A 15,445-nucleotide genomic window follows, 5' to 3' on the forward strand; every position below is an offset into this window, starting at 1 on the left:
GCGAAATTGACAGAAACCAACTATTGCCGGAGTAGTGAAGTATAGCTGTTAGCCAGCAATGTCCAAAGTAAAGAACATTATATGGCCTCAAGTGATCTTATTTGGCGATTCGATCACTCAGGTAAATCCCAAAACATATAGCTAATGAATACTGTACAGTTGATTTTCATTGTATGCTTTGTTATCTGCATGCTTTCATCATGCCTATAGAGCTATAGCTATATTAGCTACATTGGCTAGCTTGTCATGACAGACTGTACTCTTAACTTGTTTCTGATTCTTCAAGTTTTCATTCCAACCCAATGGATGGGGCTCCGAAATAGCCAATAAACTTGCCAGGTGAGTCCTTTCTTTAACACACTTGCATGGAATCGACAACAGTAAGTTCTGATATGATAGTTGATGGAATAGCCGATGTAATTTATGTCGACTACTAGGAAATGCGACGTTGTGAACAGAGGGTTGTCGGGCTACAACTCAAGATGGGCAAAGATGATCCTGCCTCGCATAATCCCCAATCACAGCAGTGCAGACAACCACATTGCAGCTGTAACCGTCTTCTTCGGAGCCAACGACTGTGCTCTTGAAGGCAAGTGCAACCTATCAGTGATCTGTCATTCTAATATACTCTAGTCCATCTAGCTACCAGTGGATTATATAAGTATGCCCATCTGAAGATGTGATACTGCATCTCTTTGAGAAGGGGAAAACATTATTATTATACATGATATTATTATTATTATTTGATTTAGTTTTCTTGTCTTTTTTTTTCTTCTTTTATGTATTATTTTAGATAAGAACCCACAGCAGTATGTGCCAATGCAGGAGTACTCAGAGAACTTGAAGGACATTGTCAAACACCTGTCGTCTGTGGGTGTGTCTGCAGACAAAGTCATCTTTATCACTCCTCCTCCTCTCCACGAGCCAGCCTGGGAGAAGGAGTGCAGCCTGAAAGGTGAAACACACACTCTCCCATCCTCTTTCTCTCTCTCTCTCTCTCTCTCCCGTCTAATGTGGAGGACTGAATACTATTGTGTGCGGTGCTGTGGTTACGAATGGCTTGTGTGTGCCACACTCTCTCTCTCTCTCTCTCTCTCCTCTCGTTTGGTAGGATCGAATGAACATTACAGTTCATTATTATGGTTCATTATAATGGCGTTCAAGCTATAAAGGGCTTTGTGCCCCTTTTCCCTCCTGTGTTTCCTCCTGTCCTTTCAGGTGTTCCTCTGAATCGTCTCAACGCGGTGGCAGGGCAGTATGCCCAGACCTGTGTGCAGACTGCTAGGCAGTGCGGGGCAGAAGTGCTGGACCTCTGGACCCTCATGCAGAAAGACGGACAGGTGGGATTTCCCCTTGCAGATACTGCAAGTGTAGCGGTGTCAGTCTGGTGGCGTTCCCTTAGATTACGCGCACAGGGATTTTATTTTGATATGCTAGAGTATTGTAATTGAGTTATTTAGCTGCTGTTGGAACCCTCTTTCATCGAGCCTGTACAGTAAATCTATGTCATTGAATGAATGGAACTGTCTGGTGTTTGGAACTGTCTGCTACCGTATTTGTCATTATCTGAATCTCTCTCTCTCTCTCTCTACAGGACTTTACAGCCTACCTCTCGGATGGCCTGCATCTCTCTGAGAAGGGGAACCAGTTTGTGTCGCAGCACCTGTGGACGTTGTTGGAGAGCCATGTGGTTGGCCTGCCCTTCATCCTGCCTTACTGGGGAGACGTAGACCCCCAAAACCCTGAGAACAGTCTACTGTGTGACTGACAGCCCACTGGGCCAATGAGAGGAGCCCGTTGCCACGTTCCCTGTACCCCAGACTCAATGAGAGCAATGACAGCATTTGTTAGTTACCATTCGCTAGAGCTAAATGGGGACAAAAACAGCCAATGGTAACACAGTTCTGTGCTGCTTGTCCCCAGCCAGCGCTTTGCGCAGTGTGTTGCTAGCAACAAGCCAGTCACTTGTATAGTGTGTCACAACAAGGTGTAGTTGGATAACGAATGGTTCAACACTTTTTTGCAATTACCATGATGTACAGTAAATTATTTCCTGAATAATATGATCTTTGTTTGAAATGTAGAAATAAAAGTTATTGATTTTTAGATTTTATGTTTTCAATGCAAGCATAGAAAGACAAAGACTTGTGTACACATTTATTAGCAGAGGCATTTATTAATACAGATCATCGAGTACACCCTGAATTTGAACGAGGACATGTACTCAGGGCATCAGTGAATCTCACTGAGCTAATGCTATGACACAGACATGAACAGATATCATCAGACCGTAGCTGCGTTGTCTCATGACAGGTGGCGTCATTCCTACACGACACTCGGAGCCTCAACTGACAGTGCAGACGGAGCCGCGATGTCTGACAATGCGAGACAATGACCATTGACGTATGTCAAAGCAAAGCTGCAGAATGATCTAGACCCACAAGCAAGACATGTTTTTACCTTTCAGCAGAATAAACATCATATCGTCTAATAATAGACTGAAAACAATGAAAATAATCCAAAACGAGACTCATGTTTCTCAATCGGATCATATTCATCACAAGTTTTAAAACGTATGCGGTGCTTACAGAGCGCAGAGGACATAACATCTAGGATACGAGCTAATTGATTATATCAGTATGAAGGAGATCCAGCTGAGTCGATTATGGTGAGATTTCTATATAGTACAAGTACTACAAACATAAGGAGACATGGTTAAAGCAACATGCAGGCTCAACTTCAGAAAGGCACTACCATTTTCTTTGAGGTTCCTTATATAAAAGATAAAAACTGAAGCAACTACATGATAAAGTATTGACAAGAAAAAAGAGCAATCATTGCTCCAACGGTCCCTTATCTTTGACAAATAATTTGATTTGATCTTGAAAGATATTGTTGTGACTGGTCAAATTAAATTATATATTGCACAGACAGCTTATTTCATACTTGGGATGAAGTCAATTCAAATACTATCACAACCAGCATAACTTGGCCATATAAAACAAACAAATATAAAAAGGGGTTCGAAACATTTCACAACATATGAAACAGAACCATACCTCACAACCTCCAGTGAAATGAACAATACTTTAAATGCAGCAGACACATATGGATACATACAAATAGCAGTGAAATTGTAGGTAGGTCCAAAACAGTACAATGATTTAACCCGGTAACCTGCCCATGCTGTCCTAGTCTGGGGGTCAATCAACGACTGAAACCATCCAACCAGTCTCCCCACATTTTAACACTACCTTTTGACATCTGAATTTGTACAACATTAAGTTTAGTGGTTTAACATGTCATTCACAATCAATGGTGTGGCAATACCAAAGCGTTTACCAAACCCTTCACAGGTGCACCGAAAACTAGGGGACAAAACAGTATAGTGACATGACATGATCATGAGGGCAGTTATATTATACATATATACTGTCAATTGAAAGGAAACATAACAAACATGTATAACAACACATGTATATCACTTCTGACCTTGACACGATCCCACATCTTATCAATATTACACACTTGAGTCTCGCCATGTACAGCCGTGACAGTGGAGAACCAACCGGCCCAGCTGTCAATCAACCCAATGAGACAGCCGTTAGTCGGGTCACTCAGAATTAAGAGTCCAACGACCAGACTGACTGTGTACAGTACCGTCACCGCACAATCCGCTGAGACTCACAAAGCTAAAAAAAAAAAAAGGCACAATATTTGTTCTTTTCCCACGCAGACATAAAGTAAAACATTGACCCTCTAAATCTAAACTGCAGTCACTCACATAGCAACACTACTCAAGCACATACTTCACTTTGGTTTAAAAGGGAGACTCTGGGATACGGTCATGGCGGGAAGCCGCAGCAACTTTTGGAGTTGATCGTCTCCTCGTCTCCGTTTTGAAATGATCTCTGGTGGCGTCGTCCGGCTCCTTTTCACATTGACATCATATCCCAGAGTCTGCCTTTAATTCATAGGATCAAACCCAAATGATAACATCTAGATGTATCTAACAGCACACACAGTGTCTGGAAGCCCCTCCTGTGTTATACAACGCAGCGTAACCAGAGATGTGTAACCACTATTCCAGTTCCTCCTTTTCTTACACTGTATGTTTGTGCGTGTGTGATTATGACTGTGTGGATATGTAAGCATTTATTCCATATCTATCCATCTACAAGAATGTGTGTGCGTTTTCCCATTCCCTTTCTGTGTGTGTGTGTGTGTGTGTGTGTGTGTGTGTGTGTGTGTGTGTGTGTGTGTGCTTATAAGTGTCTCCCTCAGCACTCGGTCTCTTTACTGTCCACGCAGGCTTGTCTCTTGAGGCGGCGTTTATCGCGGGCTTGTGTGCTCTGTTCCGTTAAATCCTCGTAGGATGATTTGAGGACGGAGGACCCTCCGTGGAGGAAGTCTTCCTCCAGGGCCTCCTCTGTCTCTCCCGGGTGAGAGTCGGTGCTGGGGTCCTCCTGTATAGTGGCCATTCGCGGACCCTCCGTCTTGGGGCCCCCTGCGCTGGCCGGGGCAGGTCCGGAGCTCGGGCCTGGGGCCGGGGTATTGGTGCTGCCCTGAAGAGGGGCTGAGAGGAGGGAGGATGGCCTGATCGGGGCGGCGGAGAAGGAGGGAGGTAGAGGAGGCTTGACGATACGAATGGACGCCGAATCGAGGTTGTTCAGAATCTCTGCATTCTGAAGGATAGAGGAGGGAAGATACATTCAGGGATGTGACTACACGGCCTGCTGTCCCTACAGGTGACAGGGTCCATTCCATTTTGCACTCAACTAATTCATGAACTAAAACAAACACGACGAAAATAATACATTTTCTAGTTGATGACTCAAATTGTGATTCATTTTGCCAAAAGACAAAGTCTCTATCAATGTATTAATTAACCCTGCTGATAATGCAACATGTGCTGTTACTTAGAGTGAGTATTTATTTTCCAAATGAATTGGCTGAGTTTAAATGGAATTGTCTTAGTTAAACACCACTAGGACCGAATGACTCACTGCACAGTCAGTACACAACAACAAGAACAACAACAACAACAACAACAACATCAACATCCTCATCCTCTGACACATTGGCTACAAACCGTCTCACAAAGACAAAGGTGCCCTCCTCAACCTCACACACCTCCTGTGACACCACTGACCGTGCACACTGGACCCCGCCACACCCCTCACACACTCACCTGTGGGCGGAGCTCTACTACATACTTCCACCATCTGCTGCAGTTCCGTGTGGGGGAGGGGCAAACAGTGACGGACAGGTCATTCAACTGGAGCCAGAAGCTCTACGCTACCTTATGCACAGTGGGCTAACTCACGCTGTGCAAGGCTCCGCTAACACAAACTCTCCTCTAGGCCAGTCCATCCAACTACAGTTAGCCTGGGCTCTTCTTTTCGATCTGAACACAGATCTGATAAACAAAGTCACATTTTCACCACATTCCGTCCACCTATTCAGTGCTATCAGACCGTCATGAGAGCAAAAAGAGTAGGGGGCAGAGGATCCATTTGGAATTGGGCGAACATCGAACATGTGAACGCCCGAATCCCAGAGTCTCTCTCTCTCTAGTCAAAGAATGTGTGTTTTAAAAAGGAACTCGGGGGTAGATCTGTGATTTCACAGCACGTGCCACCAACCAGCACGAGGGGGTGTTGGGTGAGTGTAGGAGGGTATACCACAGGAGGAACTTACACCGGGGAAGTACTGGGACTTGTTGTTCTCCTCGTACTGCTTGTCCAAGTTTTTGTCCTACAGGAACACAGAAAACATGTCAACCTGTTTAATGACCTCACTTTGTACTTATTTAATGTTCCTTGTGTTGCAATCACGGATAACATGTGCTCTACAAAAATGTGGATTGATTGATCATTGTGTCAACTAAAATGATGTATTGAGACAGCCATGAAAAGTGTAAAGATAACTGTTTTTCAACTGGACTCACCACACAGTGCACCAGGATGCTCAGAGGGATCCAGAAGATGAGAGAGAACACCACGACCGAGCCCACGATGTTGTCAGCCAGGAACTTCCCTGAGAGAGAGAGTGAGTGAGAGAGAGAGAGAGAGAGAGAATAAACTCCAACCAGCTTTTCAGTGAATCGCCGCCTTTTAACAACTCTTAAATGGTGACCTCAACCCGAATGAACCACCGCTCACTGAAAGTGTTGATGTCCAGCTTGTCAATGAAATCCCACAGCCTCTCAATCACATCCTGGACTTGCTTCATGCACTTCCCCTGTGAAAGGAAGATACACAGACAAGATATCAAGGTGGATGCAGTCCAAAGGTGGTCTAAATATAACACATTCAGTGTGTACCATTAAAAGCTAGTTTCATTTATAGTGCAATGTGGTATCTGAGAGTATAAACAGAGCCTTTACATTGGTAATATACGTCCATTTCTTTTTCATTTGACCTTTATTTATCCAGGTTAGTCTCATTGAGATAAAATCTCTTTTACAAGAAAAACCTGGTCCAAACTGTGACTAGGAGGTGAAAGGTCAAAGTTAAAAGGAAGGGGTCACTCACTTCGCCGTCACAGAAGCCCACGGTACAGGGTTTCCCCTTGCGCAGGTATAGGAAGTCCCCACTGGATTTAATGAAGGGAGTGCAGGCACCATCTTGGTTCCTGCAGCACACTTTACACGATTCATACGTCTCTGCAAGAATCGGAGAATGAGATTAAAAGGGGCATTCTTTAAACTGTTTGTGTGTGTGTGTGTGTGTGTGTGTATGTGTATGTGTAGCTCACCATTGCAAGCGCAGGGCTTTAAGTTCTGCACAGCCTCACAGAAGGGTTTACAATCGCCATCGTGACACCTCCCGTTGTCCACACAGATGTTGTCGTTAGGGGCGTTGTCAGGGGCTGGACATGCACTACTGTTACCTAGGGATGGATGACAGTGATCACCCAGTCAACACATCCATCTTAATATAAAAGACCAGGATAGCGGATACCAGAGCCATAGATTGCATTCTTACTAGTATCAATCAAAACATTTGCTGCCAAGATGGAAGGTTTGTCCAACTCTGTATATAATAAAAGTAGTGGAGTTACCACCAGCCTCCCTCCATGTCACTAACATTACGCCTCAGTATCAGAAAACAAAACTTCATCAAACCCAGCCGCTCTTACCAGCTCATATTGTCCATCAGACTGTTACGCACAGATAATATATGACTTTCTGTAGTTGATCCATCTGTCCAGCAGGGGGCTCACTGACCTGAACAGCGGGACCCGCCCTTACAGGTGGCATTGATGGGCTCCTGGCAGACCTTCCCTGCCCACTCAAACCTGCAGTTCTTGCAGCACGGACTGTTCCTGTCACTGGATGTCACAGGGGACAGAAAAAGACAACGTGGGAATGTCTCTTAACAGCACAGTGGTACTTTCATGGTCACAGTACTACAGAGAGACTGGACACTCATTTGATAAGATGCAATAACTACAGAGTCTGTGTGTGGAGTCAATGTCTGTTGAAAAGGAAATCATCATTTGATTGTATTGTACTGTCTTGGCATTCTGTAAGTACTGTAATCGTCATTATAATGTGCGCGTTTAACCTGGGCAGAAGCAGACATTTCAGAGGGTGTGTGTGTGTGTGGGGGGGGGGGCTCATACCTGCACTGTACTGCAGGCCTGAGCTTGCAGTCAGCGGAGCAGCATGGATCGTCGTTGCGGTGCAGCAGGCCTGGGTCACACTCCTCCCCCTCCTCCACGCGAGAGTTCCCACACACCTTACTGTTCCTCTCCTTGAAGCAGAGAGGGGCCTTGAAGCGCAGGGTCTTACCTATGGAGACCTTACTGCAGTCGGAGAAGTGCTTTGGGAGTAGATAGACAGACAGACAGACAGACAGACAGACAGACAGACAAGCAGGCAGGACAGGACAGGGTTAATGGTTTCATGGGAAATGTAGTTTGTATTCCCAAACAGAGACCAATGGTGGTTTTTTAAGTGTGTTGTAGCGAGCTACATTATTCTAACAAATGTCACTGCTCTAGCAAGGCAGCATTGGCAACACTCAAAGGGGAATGTGATTTGGACATTGTTTATAAGCCGTGAACAATGTCACTAATCTGCCAGGAATTGGCAAGTGTGGAGAGCAGTACCTTATTGTTGTAGTGGTCACCGCTCACAGCGATGGGGTACATGACGTACTTGCCCCCGTTGTCGTCGCTAGGGGCGCAGTTGGGGATGTTGTCAGGGTCATGCTCTGCCCCAAAGTTGTGGCCCAGCTCATGGGTGGTCACCAAATCTGCTTCCTGGTGGTGGTAACACACACACACACACACACACTTTGGAAACTATGTTCAAACTAATGTCAATACATCACATGATACATACTATAACAATACAATATAGCATGTTGGGATAACAAATAAATGAGTTTTTATGTGAGTTGTTATGTTATCTGAGGGCAAGAGCAGGTCTCCATTAGTCAGTGGTCACACGCTAATACTGCTGCTCAACCCATGACTGACAACAATGTGCTACACATCTTCAGATATTGATCACGTGTGTCATTTGACAACAAACGTTCATCATCTTAAGTGAGTAATGCTTCAGGCCTTTCAAAACAGAAGAATTGGGTCATGTAATATACAATAATACCAGGTCAACTCCAGCCTTCCTTCTTTCTAGAATGCTCTATATGCAGTAGTATAGAGGGTGCTGGTAATTCATGAGACAGAAAATAAGGAACCAACCTTGGTTAGAATGGTTTTCCCATAATTTTTTGTGCTGGTTAGACCAGTGTTCAGGTAACTGGGCTTCTTGACTGAGCGAGATGGGTAGTAAGCTAAGGGGAAAATAAACATCAACAAATAAGCAAGTTGACATACCAGGGATCAGGACTCATTCAAACTGAATATCAGAATTGACAAAACAATAAACAGTATCTTATGATTATTCCAAAAATATAATAATTATATGCCAGGCCATGTCAGACAGCCAAACCATTCTACAGTATAACTATGGTAGACAGACAGCAAAGCTATTAAATATATGTTACACAGGGAAAGGTATTGTATGATTCTATGATGGGTCCATCCTTACGTTTGGGACAGAGACCACCCAGAGCCATGATTTTAGACGGAGCTACGTAGGCCAGCCCCAAGGTCCCCTCGTCAAAGTCCTGGTAGGTGAACAGGTGGGCCAGGCACACCGTTGACACGTTGTTTGCTATGTCTACGATGTCTGCGCTGAATTGCTGTAGAGCATACAGAACAGCAGCATTCACAAATAGGACAAATGTGCATTTGTTAAGGGTTTGTAATCGAGTCTATGCAGTAACATAGCCTATTGTGCAAAAAAAAAAAAAAAAATGATAATACTCCTAAAATACTCATATGACACTCATATGACTGAATGTACCATTACAGTTAGGGGTCATATATTGACAGTTATGTGGTAAATTATATTTCTAAAACTTCATTTACAGTTGAGTTTGAATCTTTAATTCTAATCAGAACAATACACATGGTAAAACGTAAGTGTACTCCCTTTACTAGAATGTCCACTGTTCTCTGATATCAGTAGCCCTGGCTCACCTCTAGGAGTTTCTTGACGTCCCACACCTCCTTGTCCTTCGTGGGACTGTTCTTCATGTTGTAGTGGCTCCACCCTCTCTGGTCCTCTGGAGCCTTGGTCGGAGCCTTGTTGATGATGATCTAGAACACAGAACATTAAAGGCTATTAAACCCACTTAAGGTCGGGGGTTGGGGGGTTTAGCTGCATGGAGTGGAGTGCATATCTTTTCAGTGAGAGTGTGATGGGATTCATGGTACACAAACAGTGTCTCCATTCATTCCCAAGGCTAGTGGAACAAATTGAATTTCCCCACATGGGCACAAAAAAGCTTTCAGACAGTGCCTCCTCAAAAAATGCTTTCCCAAATTCAATTAAGGTAACAGCTATCCTCGGCTTAGCCCCGCACGCCACCCACTCACCCACACACACCCCCCCCTCCCACACACACACACACCTACCTGTTGGATCTGTACACCGTAGTCTTTGAACTCTTCATCCCAGGTGGTGTTCCTGTAGATGTCGTCCACTCGATCAATCAACTCAATCTGGGGAACAAAACAGACTCCATATTAGTACAGGGAGGGGATGCGCTGCAGCTCTACAGACCTCCTCATCCTCAGTCAGTCAGTCAGTCAGTCAGTCAGTCAGTCTGGCTCACTCACCAGGTAGTTGAGTGTGGTGCTCTCCTCACTGCGACCCATGTTCTTGAAGAAGCGGTAGTCAGCCACAAGCAGCAGGGGACAGGTGTTCTTCTTGTGGTTGTGGGCCTGTCTCTTCTCCCTGTGGAGGAGCTCTGTGGAAGACGGACAGACCGACCTTATTTATTTTTTTAAATATTCCCTATTTTTTGCTTGTAATATTTGTGAAATAGAGAGTCTAAGATTAACTGACAATCTTGCTCCAATATACACCTGCCTTTTTTTTCTACAGGAGTCTACTGTATCATCTGGCTACACACTTTGCAGGAATCAAGACAAAATCAACACGTATCATTCTTTCTGCAGAATGTGAATGATCCCCCCCCCCCCCCACCCGGAAAGCCACATCTAAGCCAGTCTAATTCCAGTAGGACTACCTCCCTTCTGAGTGGGCCTTGTGTGTCATAAGTGCCTCTAGGCAGAAACTACAGTAAATCGCCTCCACCTCCACCCCCCCCCCACTGACCACAGCAAGTCATGTTCTCTGCCTTCCTACCCAGAGCACAGCCCTGCTCTCCTCCACAGAGCCAGGAAGCGTGGGTGGCTGTGAGCTCCAGGCCTCCCAGCAGCAGTGGGAGTCCAGCGAGTCATAATCATCTCATTAAATGGAGCCCCACACAATTTAATGCCTCTGCTGTGAGATCCTTCACCTCCATCAATTCATTCTCCACCCAGTGTTTTGAATGGGATGTTGTGTGAGCTCCCTCAGATTCCCCCCCCTCAGGTCATTGTAATGAGGTTTACATTTCCGGGAAGCACAAAGGAATCAAAGCTTTAAGCCAAGAGTTTATATAATACCCTCTTACTAGGAGCATACCGTAGGTATTGTACAGATCATAGGTTTGCCAGATGAAAGGCTTTAAACAATTGGAAGGCATCACAATCTAGGAACAAGATAGAATGCCCAGCCTCCGCCTCCTTCTTCTCTCCACCTCCGACATTCACCTGCCTCCCTTCTTTTTTTTACTTTTGACACACTAGCTTAAATCGTACATCATAACCTCCTACTGTATATTTCTCACTCCCACACACACTTTTGCACATCAATACACGCACTTGAAGATCATCACACACACACACACACACACACACACACTTACCATCCTCTTCTCTCTCTCCAGCCACCCTAGCTTCCTCTGGCAGTAGCTCCTGGGCCCCAGCCTGATGGACGTACCCACACACATTGGGCGAGGCCAGGCGGCTAAGGTTCTTAATGTCGTCCGAGCGGTAGACCAGCAACCGGCTGTCGGAGGGCGACTCAGTGAACCGCCACAGGGGCTGAGGAGAGAAAGAGGGGTGGAAAGGAGAGAGAGAAAGAAAGAAAGAAAGAAAGAAGTGGGAGAGGAAGTAGGATTGGTTTCTATAACTCTTTTATCTTGGCAAGGCTAAAGCTGGTTGATTGGGCTGGTCATTTGGTCACATAAGTGCTTAAAGTACCTTTGACACAGCTTTGGAATAATTTTCTTCTTCAATTATGTTACTACACGTACTGGTCTGCTTTAAATGAGCAGCGGTGCTATTTTAGGAGGACTGTACCTCTACGTTGTACTCCGCTTCATCAGTCAGGATGTGGGCCGAGAACTCGTCCCCGTCCATGTGTGCCTGCACACGAGAGTGCTCCTCTCCTACACACAAACGACAGGACGAGACAAAGGTTTATGGTTTAAGTGTTTTTAAACACACACACACGTGTGTACACATGCATAGAGATCCATGTTAACATTCCATACAAAACCAAACCGAAACCCCTTACGGCTCACCTACAACATGCCCGGTAAAGTAGTTCTGCAGCTGGACATCATAGCGGTCCTGCTTCCCTTGTTGATCCACAAACACAGCTTTGAAGTCGTCAGCAAACAGGCCTGTGTTGGTGGTCAGATAAAGCTGGAAATGTCTGAGGGAACGAAAAAGAAAAAACAGGTTAAATGTTTAGATACCGACGAGAATGCGTACGCTCAAATGTTTTACCAATGGTATAATTACAGTAACGTAAGAAGCCTAATATACATCAAAGGACTCTAGCCTCCTTGACAAACGTCACAGATAGCCCTTTCTCAGTTATCTATTCCCTGAAGTGTCATGCGACTAGCTGTGGGCAACCCCAGGGCACAGCAGTACAACAATAAAAGCACTGACTAGTTTGCTTTATGCTTTATGTACAGCAGCAGTGATCAGAGCTGACATTTGACACAAGGAGCCAGACGGGACATGTATACTGTAGGTCACCAAGGCAGACTAGCAGGAATGTCTACAGCAGATTGTCCTAGTTCCAGTTGAACAGTGACAGGATCAGAAGGCTCTCCGCCTATACCACAACTACAGTATGGAGACAGAAATGTGTCAAATCTAACCTAATTTAGCCTGACATGTCCAAATCTAATATCAGGCAAAATATATAACAATAACATACTATTTTATATCTAATGTATAACAGTCAGTTACATAGTCAGTAACAAGCAGGCTATGCTTGTGATCAGTGGCTGGTTGTGTAGTCCTTCCCTCACTAACTGGAGAGGACTTGACAACCACCAATAACATCACTTCCTCAGGAAGACAGGTGAGACTAAAGACAGCTTCCTCACCAGTATCCGACCGGGTCTTAACCTAAAACTGACGCTAACCTAAACCAAATGTTAACCAATTCGGAAATGTAACATGAGTCAGGCAAGTCCCCTCATTTTTTTTCTCTAAGGGAGACCCCAGCTGGGCCCAGTTGGTGCTCCTACCTCTTGAGAGCAGTGAAGCTGACCAGGCGCTCCAGGTGAGATTGGGTGTGGATGTCTCTCCTCCTGACCGAGTGCTGTAGTAGTCCAGATATAGGCACCACCTCAAAGTCAGACAGCATGGTAGACAGGGCTTCTGAAAAAGGCACAAGGTGAGAGAGACCAATGTCATAATATTGCCTAATGACGTAGCATTATTGTATAGTAAAGCAACTGACAACATGTTAAGACCATGTGCAGGACATTATATAACCTGAACACCATACATTATATGTTTCTACCTTATGTAGGCAACCCACTTTGGTACGTTTGTGTGCGCACTGAAGGGTAGACTTTAAACTGAGAGTTAACAGCATCCTAAAATAATTTTAAATCCTCTAATTCATATTTTAGAATGGAATTTCCCCCTGAAAACTAAACTGTGTAGTTCAGTCCTGCATAGGCTTTTAGTGTCACACACACACTTCAAATATTGGCCTTTTATCACAGATTTCCATAGACATATACCAACATGGTCTATAACAGCCTCAGGATGACAGACATAGTGCAATATGGAGTCAAACATACTGACAATAACCTACTGAAGATAACAAAATCATCAAACCAGTTTAGCCCATTTCGACCTGACCAGTAGCACAGTTCATGCTAGTTACAGCTGACTGGCAGGACCCTTAGGACAAGGATGAACCAAGAAATGCGAATAGAAACTCCTCAAAATGTCCTACCCAGGAGGGAGGATGACACATGGTTTAGATTATGAAAAAGGCGACATTTCAGAAATGTCATCAACCATCACGTCCCTACATATCGTCTTGCCAGCTATCTACCATTAAGATTAAGACACGATTGTAAACTTAACCTACTGAAGCTGTCGTTCAATGCCATACGTTGACAGCTGGTTAGCAGACTAGCTACTGACGACTAAAAAGACTAGTGACTATAGTTGACTAGTACGCTAACGTTACTCACCAAGCTCTATGTCATTTTCCCGTGTTTCCTCTTCTGTTGTTCTTGGTTTAACCGCACAGTTGACCCAACAAGGAGCAAAAAGGGCAACAAACACCAGATACTTCATCGCGATGATAAAAACGGCTTACTAAACCGGTGTCATGATCACAAGTTGTTGAAGAATAATGTCAACATGTGTAGACCAACAGCTGTATGTGTCTGGCTAGCTAGGTAGCTCGTTAGCAAGCCTGGCTCACCTGACTAGTTGTAGCAAGCTCGCAATGTCTATAAATGCACTAGCAACGTTTAAAATGGCTATAGGTGTGAATTATTCATCCATGTATATATATATATCGCCAAATTTACTTCTTTTTAATTCAGTTACGTTCCAATTTCGGACAAGTGCTACCGCCGCCTATACCCGGAAGTACATTGTTTTGGCTGGAGAAAAAAAAACATCCGCTTTTTATGTGTCAGAGAAAAAGGGTGTTTATGGCGATCTGACATATATATGCAGAAGTCTGTCATCGTTTTTTAAACTATACTAAGAGTGACCTTGAAATGTCACAGATATAAGAAAATAACTGTAGCGTACATGACTGCTGAATTAGTTTTCTTTCCAACAGCAGTGTGTGAGTGAGTGGCCAGGTCTCAAAAGTCTTTCATTGCTTTCTCACATTCTCTATCCTCGCCTTTGAGGTTCCTCCTCTTGGACATTCTCCTTCAATGCATTTTGAGAAGGAGGCGAGGAGAGAGTACATGAGGAACCTAGGCAATACTTACTCTGCCTGTAGCCTTGTCTGAATGCTCAAACTGCCTACTGATTACTAAAAGTATACACTGCATACTACCCATACTACATAGCCTACTATTCAGGCCATACTGTTTAGTAAAATGTATGCAGTAAGCGCCTGTGGCTGTGTCAGAATGCTCGTACTGTAACCTATTTAGTAGGCGTTCAGTATGCAGGAATTTTCAGTATACTACAATTTTTGCAGTATTCAAAATTTACGGAAATATGTATAAAATGCCAGGATGTCATACTAGATTTGCCTTTCCATATAGTATGAATTCACTGCACACTACTCCAGAAGTCCTTTCTGATTTTGGTCCCACAATTCAATGCACATGACAGTTACAGGTGACAAATTCTCAGTACAGTATGAATGTGACATGTAGTACATTGTTACTGTTCAACATATTTGTTGCATAGGTACTCCGGAAATCTCAAACCACGCCCCTCTACTGGGGTACGGAAGGAAGTCACCCTCACTACAAACAGCTTACTGTTGGCCACTTCCTAAATTCACTGTGGTTGTTATTTTTTATTTTTCAATAAACTTTTTCAAGGGTTCCAAGTGGGAAACTAGGACCATTATGATGATACCTAAGTTGACGAGTTGTGATGTATCCACTGTAACCTACCTTCACATCAGAAAACAGAAACAATTTGGACAATATTATTCTTTCTGTACAATCTCAACATATTTCATTATTTACAATCACACATGTATGTATAATGTATGTTTGTAGTTTCT

The 15,445-nt window shown here is 44.2% G+C and overlaps 2 protein-coding genes across 2 annotated transcripts; one reads left to right on the forward strand and one right to left on the reverse strand.

The window, feature by feature from the left end:
* The first annotated feature begins 18 nt into the window (after positions 1-18).
* Positions 19-2,100, forward strand: iah1 (isoamyl acetate hydrolyzing esterase 1 (putative)). The gene is made up of 6 exons (XM_083683756.1): positions 19-121; positions 287-339; positions 438-589; positions 794-955; positions 1,219-1,340; positions 1,595-2,100. Exons 1-6 carry the CDS (start codon positions 59-61, stop codon positions 1,766-1,768), a joined length of 726 nt encoding a protein of 241 aa, XP_083539882.1. The 5' UTR covers positions 19-58; the 3' UTR covers positions 1,769-2,100.
* Positions 2,101-2,124: 24 nt separating this feature from the next.
* On the reverse strand, positions 2,125-14,515 carry adam17a (ADAM metallopeptidase domain 17a). Its single transcript, XM_083683754.1, has 19 exons — positions 13,929-14,515; positions 12,963-13,095; positions 11,997-12,130; positions 11,773-11,861; positions 11,337-11,514; positions 10,201-10,331; positions 9,997-10,083; positions 9,559-9,678; positions 9,065-9,218; positions 8,716-8,807; positions 8,119-8,271; positions 7,630-7,829; positions 7,232-7,335; positions 6,760-6,894; positions 6,537-6,667; positions 6,165-6,243; positions 5,951-6,039; positions 5,701-5,757; positions 2,125-4,685 (listed from the first exon to the last, which is right to left on the reverse strand). Exons 1-19 carry the CDS (start codon positions 14,032-14,034, stop codon positions 4,281-4,283), a joined length of 2,577 nt encoding a protein of 858 aa, XP_083539880.1. The 5' UTR covers positions 14,035-14,515; the 3' UTR covers positions 2,125-4,280.
* Positions 14,516-15,445: the final 930 nt, after the last annotated feature.

The sequence above is a fragment of the Argentina silus genome (genome assembly GCF_951799395.1).
Source record: "Argentina silus genome assembly, chromosome: 13".
Taxonomy (NCBI): Eukaryota; Metazoa; Chordata; class Actinopteri; order Argentiniformes; family Argentinidae; genus Argentina; species Argentina silus.